We start from the raw sequence: 11,034 nt of genomic DNA on the forward strand, positions 1-11,034 counted from the left end.
GTTTCTGCTTTGTGTTTTTATCATTGTTGCCTTTTGATCAACTCATTTTTATTAATTTAAATTATTGTTGAACCTTCAGATTGTTACTGTGACAGAAAACAGAAACAGTTTGTTTTCCTCTGTCAGCTGACAGGTCACCTGACGACCCTGTGTGAAACCACGGACTTGTCAAACTGTTTTACAGATAAAACACTGAGAAAATAAAACATCTTACACACAGAACTGTGAACTTCATTTTGTTTCGTAGTCTGACAGTTGTGACATCATCACATGTTGAAAAAAAACGGATTCACAGGTTGAATAATAAAACTCAAGGAAAGTAGTGAACTCACAGTTTTAAATAAAGTAATTTTTTAGTGTTGAGGTTTCATTACTTTGTGTGTGAGACCAGACGGTGTCGGGCTGAAAATATTCAGATTACTGTGATACTTTAACTACACGATACAGATAAATAAATCAGGTATTACATCTTAATACACAGTTTATACAGAGCTATAACACATTTTATACCAAATGACAGTAAAATATAAAATAAATGTGTTAGTAAGATACCAACACTTGATGTTCACTGTTGAAACCTTTGATTTTGTAGCAGAATTTCAAAGACATCTGCTTTAAATTATTTATTTCTCATTCATTGTTTATCTTTTAAAAGGGATCTCTTTCCTTCATGACATCATCGGAACAATCCTCATCACGCTGTGGATTTAAATGTTAAGAAATGTCATCACTGATATTATCCATCAGTAGGCGATCGTACTAATGTATCTGTGGAGAATGATCATATTATTATTGGACCATTCTTTCAGGACGCCTGTTAACGTCTGGCTAAAGGACAGCCAATGAAAATGAGCTAAAGAAAACTAACAGCAAATACATGTTGTGTATGATGGTTCCACCATAAAACAATGTGTTTTATAAATATACTGAATGATGTGTGTGTTTGCTGACATCTATAGAACCAGCAGTAAACTAGTGCATTAGCGCCACCTGCTGGAGGATGTGAAGCTGACAGAACAGCCTCTGTTCTAAAGATCAGTTTAATACATGATCTCAGGGGAAGACACAGTCTGTAGATTATCACATTGTGAATGTTTGGACATTTTTTAATAACCATAATAATAATATTATTATTATTGTTATCTGAACATTTTCTTGGTGGTTTTTACCATAAAAGGCTTCGGTCGCTTTAACGCTGTCAGCTCATTGACTCCATTGGTGGAACCATGTGTCGGTCATATACATGCTGTGATCTGATTGGTCAGTGTGCGCTGCTACTCCCGCCCCTGAGGTCTGAGTCGTTCTTCCGCTCGTGCCCGTCAGCAGCTCCAGGCGCGTGTGTCGGTAGTGTCGGTAACCATGTTCGGTCAGCAGGTCTTAGTTCTCAGTAAGTTTCTCTTTCACCGTTTCTCTCTCTCTCTTCTCTCCGGGCCGCTCCGCCCCGGTACCGGCCGCTCGCCCGGTGCCGGCACCGGCCCCGCTGTGTGGCTGTTTACCGCCGCAGCGGCCCGGTGAGGCACGTGCTTCCTCCGGTTTGCTAGCCGTGCTAACTGTTAGCATCTTAAGAGCATGTGGAGCCACCGTTACTCAGCACGAACAGACGGTTAGCTAGTTAGCTCGTTAGCAGTTAGCATTTAGCTGATCCCGCTGTTTAACGGTTGCTCGGTTAACGGCGCTAACATGAAACCGGAGCTGCCGGTAGAAAGCTCCCACAGGCTGTTAGCGGCTAACGGTAGCTACCGGTGCTACCGGTGCTACAGCTAAAAACGCAGATGCTTTGTTGAAGCAGCCCCACCCTCACCGATCCGGATCAATACAAACCAGGTTCAGACTCAATCTGGTTCACTGTCAACTTCAGTTCCTTCATGTTTATGTATTTGTAACGTGACGTCAGCTGCGGTTTATATATTTTAATTCATATTAATACACTGTTTCATGTTCCCTTAATACGTCACACCCGAGAAAACAATCAATCTATAATCTATCAATCACTTCAAAATAAAAGCCCTCTGAGGAAAACACTGTCCTTCGGGTTTGGTCCAACGTGTGAAGAATGAAACCTGGATGAGACTCTTGAGAAAATGTCCCGATGTGTTTTGTCTGTCCTCTGCAGACCAGAACGTGAAGAGAGAGTCTGGACGCAAAGTTCAGACCGGAAACATCACCGCTGCGAAGGTAAACACGCACGAGATCACTGACATCATCCATCACGTGCTCAAAAGGTTTTAACCTCTAACTCTGTTTCAGACCATCGCAGATGTGATCCGGACCTGCCTCGGCCCTCGGGCCATGATGAAGGTGCGTGGTCATCCTCGTCCACCTCACAGCATCAGAACATTACATAGACAGTAATAGATTACATTACTTAGTACCTGATATTACTAAGTAATAACCAGTGTGAAATGAGTGTTTAATTCTCTTTGATCAGTTCTGATGAACCGCAGGGAAATATTTATATTCATATGCAGATGAAGCAGAAAGTTGATTGTTTGTGTGTGTGTGTGTAGATGTTGCTCGACCCCATGGGGGGGATCGTGATGACCAACGATGGAAACGCCATCCTCAGAGAGGTGAGGGCCGCTCTGCCACGGTGTCACGTAAATGTAGAAAAATCTCATCAAACCTCCGCATGAGGTTTATTGTTCAAACTCTGTCTCCATGGTAACAGATCCAGGTCCAGCATCCTGCCGCCAAGACGATGATCGAGATCAGTCGTACGCAGGACGAGGAGGTGGGAGACGGGACCACGTCCGTCATCATCCTGGGTGAGCGACTGTCTGTGACTGTATATGTGTCTGTGACTGTAACTGTGTCTGTAACTGTGTTCCTCCTCTTCCTCAGCTGGGGAGATGTTGTCTGTAGCAGAGCAGTTCCTGGAGCAGCAGATGCACCCGACCGTCATCATCAGCGCCTACAGACAGGCCCTGGAGGACATGCTGGAAGTTCTGAAGGAGGTCAGGTACGTTCAGAGAGGAGGTCAGGGAGGAGGTGAGGGTCTCTGTGAGGAGGTCTGGGAGGAGGTGAGCTTCTGACAGAACTTCACTGACATGTCATCTGCTTGGTTACTGACCTTTGACCTCTGACCCCTCAGCACCCCTGTGGACACATCCGACCGCTCTATGATGCTGAAGATCGTCCACTCCGCCATCAACACTAAAGCCCTGAGCCGCTGGTCTGAAATGGCGTGCAACATCGCCCTGGACGCCGTCCGGACCGTGGAGCTGGATGAGAACGGGCGCAAAGAGATCGACATCAAGAAGTACGCCAAGGTGGAGAAGGTAAGAGTCCGAGATGCGAGTAGTCCGACGGTCACTCCGCCGCCGCCCAGCCTCCGTCTCCTTTAACATGTGTGATGTTCAGGTTCCAGGTGGAATCATCGACGATTCCTGCGTCCTGAAAGGAGTCATGGTCAACAAAGACGTGACGCACCCCAGGATGAAACGCATGATCAAAGACCCTCGTATCGTCCTGCTCGACTGTTCTCTGGAGTACAAGAAGGGAGAGAGCCAGGTAACACACACACACACACACACACACACACACACACACACACACACACACACACACACACACACACACACACACATATATAAAATAATGATGATGATGATTAAAAACATTTATGGGAGGTAACTTCGTTCACGTTCATCATATGAAAACTGATTCGTTCAGTTCATCGCTCACGAAGAATAGAATTGTTCATGCACAACCCTGCAGACGGGCTGCCGAGCCCCGTTTTAACCTAAACCTGATTCTAACCCTGAAACCAAGTCTTAACCCCCGAACAGTCCATTAAAGGGGAACGGGTCCTCACAAAGATAGCTGTGCAAGAGCACATGCTCTCACACACATGCACACACATTGCTGCACCTGAGCATCACATGACCTTTGACCCCGTGTGTTCAGACGGACATTGAGATCAGTAAGGAGGAAGACTTTGCCAGGATCCTGCAGATGGAGGAAGAGTACATCCAGCAGATCTGTGAGGACATCATCCGCCTCAAGCCAGACCTGATCTTCACCGAGAAGGGAATCTCAGGTATGTCTCACACAGCTGTCTCACACAGCTGTCTCACACGCCTGTCTCACACAGCTGTCTCTGACATCATCCACTTGTTAAGAAAGCACCTGTGTGTGAAGCAGACCAGTAACTGAGCCGTGGTCATGTGACCTCTGACCTTAGCAGCTCAAACTCATCACCTGTAGCGATAGCGCTTTGTGTTACTTGTCACTAACTTCCTGTGTCTGTTATTCACATTACAATGCATGATGGTCGTTTACTCACATTATCGAGTTTGCCTCATGGGAGTTAGATTCCATTTGTAGACCGAGATCCGGACAGGAAGTGACATCAGACAAACGCTGTGTGTTAATGAGACGTTTGTTTGCAGACCTGGCTCAGCACTACCTGGTGAAGGCGAACATCACCGCCATCCGCCGCGTCAGGAAGACCGACAACAACCGCATCGCCAGGTAACCTCAAACTCCAGCCAATCAACATTCAGCAGGATATGATGTCACACCATCAGCCCTGGTTTAACCACTTGTTGTCATACCTGCACCTTCAAACTCTCTCTCTCTCTTTCTCTCTCTCAGGGCGTGCGGGGCTCGTATCGTCAGTCGGACCGACGAGCTGCGTGAGGAAGACGTGGGTGTGGGAGCGGGGCTGTTTGAGGTGAAGAAGATCGGTGATGAGTACTTCACCTTCGTCACCGAGTGTAAAGATCCTAAAGCGTGTACCATCCTGCTGCGAGGAGCCAGCAAAGAGATCCTGGCTGTAAGAACACGTTCTCCTGCTCAGTGTTCGTTAGAACATTCCTCGGACGAAGGGCGGAACCTTCGTCACTGTAAACATGTGTTACAGCTCATGTTCTTTGCTCTCTGACCTTCAGGAAGTGGAGAGGAACCTGCAGGACGCCATGCAGGTGTGTCGTAACGTGCTGCTGGAGCCCTTCCTGTTGCCAGGTGGCGGCGCCGTGGAGATGGCGATTTCGAAGCGTCTGACCGAGCGTTCCCGTGCTCTGACCGGCATAGAACAGTGGCCATACCGTGCTGTGGCCCTGGCTCTGGAGGTCATCCCCCGAACCCTGATCCAGAACTGTGGAGCCTCCACCATACGAGTGCTGACCTCACTGAGGGTACGGCAAAAACTTTATTGATAACGTTAGGATACACAACTTTATTTAAACTCATGCCGTCACTAACGATCTTGTTTCTCAGGCCAAACACACTCAGGACAACAGTGTGTGTTGGGGTGTGGACGGAGAGACCGGCTGTCTGTCTGACATGACGTCTCTGGGCATCTGGGAGCCGCTCGCCGTGAAGGCTCAGACCTACAAGACCGCCGTGGAGGTCTGGACCAGATCCTGATACCAATCGATACTGATACCGAATCGATGCCGAGCAAGACTCCTAACTGTTTCTCTGTTTTCAGACGGCCATCTTGTTGCTGCGCATAGACGACATCGTCTCTGGTCACAAGAAGAAAGACAAAGATGATCAGATGGGAGGACCAGGAGCCGAGTGATCCACATCAGTCCACATCAGTCCAGATCCACATCACTCCGTGTGTGTGTGTGCGTGTGCGTTTACATGTATGTGTGTGTGTGTGTGTGCATGTGTGGGGACCAGACGACTCATCAAACGTAATAAAAGCAGTGATTAAAGTTAGAACCAGTTCCTGTTCTCCTGTTTTCCCCTGGATCCAAACGTCAGCTCTGTTTCTGTCAAAGTTCATCTGAGAGGTTGTGCTGTTCTTTGGTTCAATAATAAAAATATGAACAAGTTGAGGAAACTGTGCAGTTTTTTCATCACACACATTTTGATCATCTCCGATTTATCTTTCTCATACAAAAATGTTTGTTTGAAAAGTTTTAATGAACATGAAAAATAAATCAAGTTAATTTGGTTCATTTAAATAGAAAAAAGACAAAACCTAACAGGTTACGTTTAAAGAATCCATCCCATTATTTGATTCACAGAGCAAAGATGATTTTATCTTAAAAATAAATTTTAAAAACCATGTTAACCTCAATATTCAATTTCATCTGCAGATTAAGGATCAATGAACTATTTTCAGCAACACAAGAAATTGTTAAAATAAAACATGTTTTCTGTTTTTTAAATCGGGTTCAGTTCAAACTTGCTCATCGTTCAGATTCCTGTGAGAACATTTAGTCAATTGATATCATTTTGAAATACAAGGACTCAGGTCAGTATTATGTAATTATCTCTGCTCTGTACTTTATTAATATACATTTGAATGTCTATTACATTTAACATCATTTAATAGGTTTATTTACATTTTATATCGTTTTTAGCATTTTTACAATGTTATGATCAAATTATATCTTGTATACATTTTATGAATTTATTTATTTACGTCTTTGTTTCTTCTCGTGTCACGTGACTCGCTTCCTGTCGTTTAGTCAATGAAGAAGAAAAGTGTTTGAGGAGGCGGAGCTTGTCCGTTGTCAGCTGACATGAAGCCGGAAGTCATGTGATCTGAAGTTCAGTCACAACAAACATGGCGGCTGTGATGAGGACTGGATTCTGCTCTCTGATGTTTCTGGTTTTTACTTCGAGTCAAAGTTTGTTTGAGCGACAGGTGAGAAAAAAACCCGATAAAGTTACAGGTGAAGTGAAATCTGAGCTCGAGTCAGAAAACAACAAACTGAGGAAGTGAAACTTCACTTCCTGTTTCAAATTAAAAGCCTGAGAGTATTTGTGAAGTTGAACGTGTTTAACTGTGTTTGTTGAAAACGTTTCACTCGGTTGATCTGATGTTTAGATCTGGATTCACAGATCTGGATTCACAGATCTGGATTCACAGATGTTAAGGTTTTTAGGAGCCACTGGTGTTTTAATGTAGTTTTGTCTTGTTGTGATTTTAGATTATAAAGAAGTTTCTTTTCTGTTTGTGACTGAAACCTCAACAATGATTCAGAGGAACAAACACGTGATCGTGTGTTTAATTTTAATTTATCAGCTTATTTTTTAAGAGTAAATATGAAACTATGAACCGGTTCTGTATAAATGAAATGTGATGCTGTGATCAGATTTTTACCTTTGTTGATTAAAAATGAACAATCAGTGTCGTAATTTATCATTGACTGATTCTTTGTGTATTCCCCCGTCCTTCAGTTGACAGTCCAGTTGAATCCCGGGTCGACTTCGCCGCCTCCTGGTGGCGACCTGCTGCATGTGAGAGCCTTGGGAGACAACGATACGCTGCACTACCTGTTCTGCAGCCAGGGGGCGCCAACGCTGCTGCTGATCCACACCAACTCTTCTTCCTCTACTCTCCAGGTCAGAATTGATCTTAGAAACCTGAAAATATTTCTGATAACTGAGTTTCAAAACAATACTGTTGATTTTCATTTTAATGAAACGTCTTCATCCTCATTTTGAATTTTGCACAGATGATCCCACAGGGGGCGCTGTCTCGAAATCAGAGACTTGTGTAACTGCTGCTGGTTTCGTTGTCGTTTGAAAACTCTGGGTTCATTTTTTCGTCTGAAGGAACAGAAACAGATCGTGGACTGGTGAGCATGTCCTAATATTCTGACATGTTCCCACTTAGGTGGATTGGCCTCAGTTTTTGGCTCGTAACACCAGCGGCAGCCTGAGGGTGGAGCCGGAGAGCAGCATCCTGTACAGCACGGCCGTGGTCTTCAGCAGGGTGAGACACATCCACCTTAAACCAGTCTGTCCACCTTTAGTTGACACGTACAGAGAGGAGCGTTTTCATTGGCTGAATCTTGATCCTGTCTCAGTTGCTGGAGTACGATGACGTTAATGACACGGCCGATCCGACCTCCGACCTTTTCCCACCGTACGAGCTGCAGAACTTCACCTGGTCTCGTCTCAACCTGACGGGTGCGGCCGCCCGGCTCTGCGGCGCCGTCACAAACACCTCCAGTGGCGTGCTCTGCCTGCAGGTCTGTCGGCGCGGTGACACCCGGGTCACATGACCTTTTGATATTTTTGTTCAAAAAAATCTGATATAATGTAACTTAACAGGATGTGATGATGTCATCGACACACGATGACATCATGAGCAGGGGGTCAGATTTGTTAAAATAATAAAACAAATTATAGATTTTTACATTTTCATGTTTTTTCTCCCAGTTGTCAGTATTTGAGTCAGATGGGCGTGGTCAGACCTGGCCCCGCCTCATACACACAGCTAACTCCTCCCAGCTGGAGGTGTGGATTGATGGTTTGTTGCCGCGAGCAGCTCGTTCCAGGTTCCTATTGGAGCTGCAGGCAGTGGGCGGGGCTTATCCTCTGAGCAGGGTGGAGGTTCATCGGTCGATCGATGACGAGTATATGCCGTCAATATTCAAGGTAATCAATAATTCATCAAAGCCAAGCTTTACTTATACACAATAAGTATTCACAATAACTGATCGACTGGTGAAACACTTTACTGAACATAAGTTTCTCGATCAACAGAAAATATGTTTCAGTCACCATGGAAACAAGCAGGGACATTTTTAAACCAATAATCGATTGATTCATTGATAACGGCTCAACTAAAAATCTAAAATCATTTACTTTTTATTTGAAATTCCTGTTGATCTACTTCTCGACCTCTCAGGCGTCTCATTGGGTTTCGGCGGCGAACGGCAGCTCTGATGTTCGGAGTTTCGTGCAGTGGAAGCCGGTGGCGTACCGTCGGTCTGATCCCGTTCTGGAGGACGCCATGCCGTGCCGTCATTCCGACCCCCAGCCTCAGAGCGCCGAGACAACCGCGGCAGCGTCGGGTCTTATCCAAGCGTTCTACTCCGAACCGGACACGTTCGGGCTCAACGTGAGCTTCGGCCTCGCCGGAGAACCGTTCTACAACAGCACCAAGTTCCTCAGCTGGTCAGTCACCTGCTCTCTGATTGGAGGATTTCTGGTGAGTTTAAACCTCCTCCTGACATGTCGCCACTCTCCCTCAGGACGGTGTTGGTGGGCGTCGGCTCTCCTCCTGTCGACTCGTTCTCGCCGCTGGTTGTGGCCATCATGGCGGTTGGTCTGGGAACACCTGTGATCCTCTTGTTGCTGGGCGGACTCTGGGTCTGCGTCCGTAAGAAGGCAGCGGATTCAACGACAGCTTATGAGCCAATCAACTGAGGACCGCTGCGCAGCCAATGAGACGACAGACTATTTTTTGTTGATGACATCACTCTACTGAAGACCCAACTGAGTCCAGACAGCCAATCAGAACCCAGATTTTTATAAATTAATTTATGGATTTTTTTATTAAAGATATTAATCAACAGATTAAAACAATATTCAGTTTAGTGAGAAAAACTGAAAAAATCTTGTTTGAGCGACTTTGATTATTTAAGATTTTAAATCTTTGATAAAAAAAAAGTTTGTCTTAAAAACTCTTCAGAAATATTTAGTTTATTTCTTAGTCAGAGCAGAACTGAGTTCTATTTTGGAGAAATGATTTTATTCCTTCCACTTTAAATCATTTCTATTATTCATTTTGATGGTTGTGAAAGTTCTCCAAATTTACTGTTTAGTTAAATTTTTACTGTATGAAATCTAGTTAAAACATTTGAAAAGTTTCAGGGGTTGAGACTCAGGATCAAACCATAACATTCAAGAACAGAACTTTGACCAAATTATTAATAAATCAACAAAAGTTTTGTAAAAAAAAAAAAGCTTCAGAATATTTAGTATTCAACTTCCCGACATTCGGGTTAACGTCACGTGACGCTGGTTCTTTTAGTTTCTTCAGTCGCAGAAACACGTGATTTTCTTTGTAAAAAGATATTTGAGTTTTTGTTGAATTTTTATTTTCTTGTTTCAGTTCAGACATTTTTAACAAACTGTTAAAACCGTTGATTTAGTCACAGAAAAACCGAAACATTTAATAAAATCTGAAGACAAATGTTTGTCCAACAATGAAACCTCGTCATCTGATCGACTTGTTCAGACCAATTAGACGAAAACATTTGGCGCCCAACGTGCCTCCGTAGATTTGTGTGCGATCGGGCAGCAGTACCAATCAGGGCTCAACGTGTGGTCAGGGTCGACCAATCAGCTGAAGGACAGATTCAAAAACAGTGAGGGAAGAGTCAACATGAGAACTTGGTTCTGACATGATTCACCTTTATTTGTTTCATATTGAAAATAATGTTTGAACAATTTACACAGTTGAATTCTCCATTAAGATTGAATTGAATGATTTGACACGTGTGACGTCTCAATGGTTTAAGTCTGAAATAAAATTCTTGGAGAATTCATCTTTTGAATTTTTACGAGTGAAGATCTTGATAAAGTAAAAAAACTCAAGTTAAAAGATTCAGACTTCGCTGTTCTTTGCTCCGACTCCATATCGTCTCCTCCTGTCATGTTAAATAAAGTTCAGATTGAAAAAAAAGTCCAGTTTCCGGCAGGTTCCTTTAGTCCTGATGGAACTCAGAATCTAGATCAGCACATTCAAATACTGTCCAGGACCAGATCCGGTCCTCGAGTCCTAGATGGACTCGATCTGTCGACGGACTTTCTCCGATGCGAGGCGGTCGAGCCACCGCTGACGGACGACCACCACGATGGCGAAGAGAACCGTCAGAGCCAACATGGCCGCTTCGAACTTCCAGAAGAGATGCTCCTCCATCACCGCTGATCGACAGCTGTGGGGGGAGGCGGTTACTCGGTTTATACATATTAATTGTAATTTACAGTTTCCATGACGATGCACAAAACCATAACAATGTGGACATTTTTACAATATTGAAAACCGATATTTTCAGAATGTTTAAGATCATTTTTGTATTTGTCGGTGGATTCATGATTTCTGACGTCTGACCTCTTGTGCTCGTCTTTGTTGGATCTGGTGCAGTTGATTCTCTCCACATAACCCGTCTGTTCACAGGACGACCACGACTTCTGAAACACAACAACGACGTCAAGAAGTGTTCTGGAAACTGCTGATGCGTTCAAGGACGCTCCGACATCTCTCCGACATGGGACATCTTCAAATGTAGCAAAACACTTACAGCCTGGAAGGCGTCGCACTGCAAACACGCT

General features: G+C 44.4%; 3 protein-coding genes across 5 annotated transcripts in view; 2 read left to right on the plus strand and 1 right to left on the minus strand.

Moving 5' to 3' along the window:
• The first annotated feature begins 1,273 nt into the window (after positions 1-1,273).
• Positions 1,274-5,789, plus strand: cct3 (chaperonin containing TCP1, subunit 3 (gamma)). Its single transcript, XM_034600540.1, has 14 exons — positions 1,274-1,387; positions 2,114-2,175; positions 2,248-2,298; positions 2,508-2,570; positions 2,669-2,765; positions 2,842-2,959; positions 3,092-3,278; positions 3,361-3,510; positions 3,907-4,039; positions 4,392-4,473; positions 4,597-4,777; positions 4,893-5,138; positions 5,221-5,352; positions 5,435-5,789. Exons 1-14 carry the CDS (start codon positions 1,360-1,362, stop codon positions 5,525-5,527), a joined length of 1,623 nt encoding a protein of 540 aa, XP_034456431.1. The 5' UTR covers positions 1,274-1,359; the 3' UTR covers positions 5,528-5,789.
• A 701-nt stretch (positions 5,790-6,490) lies between these two features.
• On the plus strand, positions 6,491-9,930 carry glmp (glycosylated lysosomal membrane protein). Its single transcript, XM_034600554.1, has 7 exons — positions 6,491-6,607; positions 7,144-7,308; positions 7,583-7,681; positions 7,776-7,940; positions 8,131-8,349; positions 8,603-8,871; positions 8,949-9,930. Exons 1-7 carry the CDS (start codon positions 6,527-6,529, stop codon positions 9,121-9,123), a joined length of 1,173 nt encoding a protein of 390 aa, XP_034456445.1. The 5' UTR covers positions 6,491-6,526; the 3' UTR covers positions 9,124-9,930.
• A 164-nt stretch (positions 9,931-10,094) lies between these two features.
• jtb (jumping translocation breakpoint) overlaps positions 10,095-11,034 on the minus strand; it is a 3,024-nt gene continuing 2,084 nt past the window's right edge. For 2 of the 3 annotated variants that reach the window (XM_034600569.1, XM_034600570.1), the window contains exons 4-6: positions 11,004-11,034; positions 10,814-10,893; positions 10,095-10,637 (exon numbers count right to left, since the gene is read on the minus strand). The exon at positions 11,004-11,034 is cut by the window's right edge and continues 55 nt beyond it. In XM_034600569.1, the coding sequence (XP_034456460.1) occupies positions 10,481-10,637; positions 10,814-10,893; positions 11,004-11,034 (268 nt within the window). In that variant the 3' untranslated portion in view covers positions 10,095-10,480. The remainder of the gene's footprint in view (positions 10,638-10,813; positions 10,894-11,003) is intronic. The other variant, XM_034600571.1, reaches the window with a different exon arrangement.

Source organism: Hippoglossus hippoglossus, chromosome 11 (assembly GCF_009819705.1).
Source record: "Hippoglossus hippoglossus isolate fHipHip1 chromosome 11, fHipHip1.pri, whole genome shotgun sequence".
Lineage (NCBI taxonomy): Eukaryota > Metazoa > Chordata > Actinopteri > Pleuronectiformes > Pleuronectidae > Hippoglossus > Hippoglossus hippoglossus.

What these genes read in the sequence shown, in the direction of transcription:
- cct3 (XM_034600540.1), top strand. Translation starts at nt 1,360, where the DNA reads ATGTTCGGTCAGCAGGTCTTAGTTCTCA. An exon ending in ACAAGAAGGGAGAGAGCCAG is followed by an intron (nt 3,511 to 3,906) that starts GTAACACACACA and finishes CCGTGTGTTCAG; the next exon opens with ACGGACATTGAGATCAGTAA. An exon ending in CCTACAAGACCGCCGTGGAG is followed by an intron (nt 5,353 to 5,434) that starts GTCTGGACCAGA and finishes CTCTGTTTTCAG; the next exon opens with ACGGCCATCTTGTTGCTGCG.
- glmp (XM_034600554.1), top strand. Translation starts at nt 6,527, where the DNA reads ATGGCGGCTGTGATGAGGACTGGATTCTGCTCTCTGATGTTTCTGGTT. An exon ending in GTGGCGTGCTCTGCCTGCAG is followed by an intron (nt 7,941 to 8,130) that starts GTCTGTCGGCGC and finishes TTTTTCTCCCAG; the next exon opens with TTGTCAGTATTTGAGTCAGA. An exon ending in AGCACCAAGTTCCTCAGCTG is followed by an intron (nt 8,872 to 8,948) that starts GTCAGTCACCTG and finishes ACTCTCCCTCAG; the next exon opens with GACGGTGTTGGTGGGCGTCG.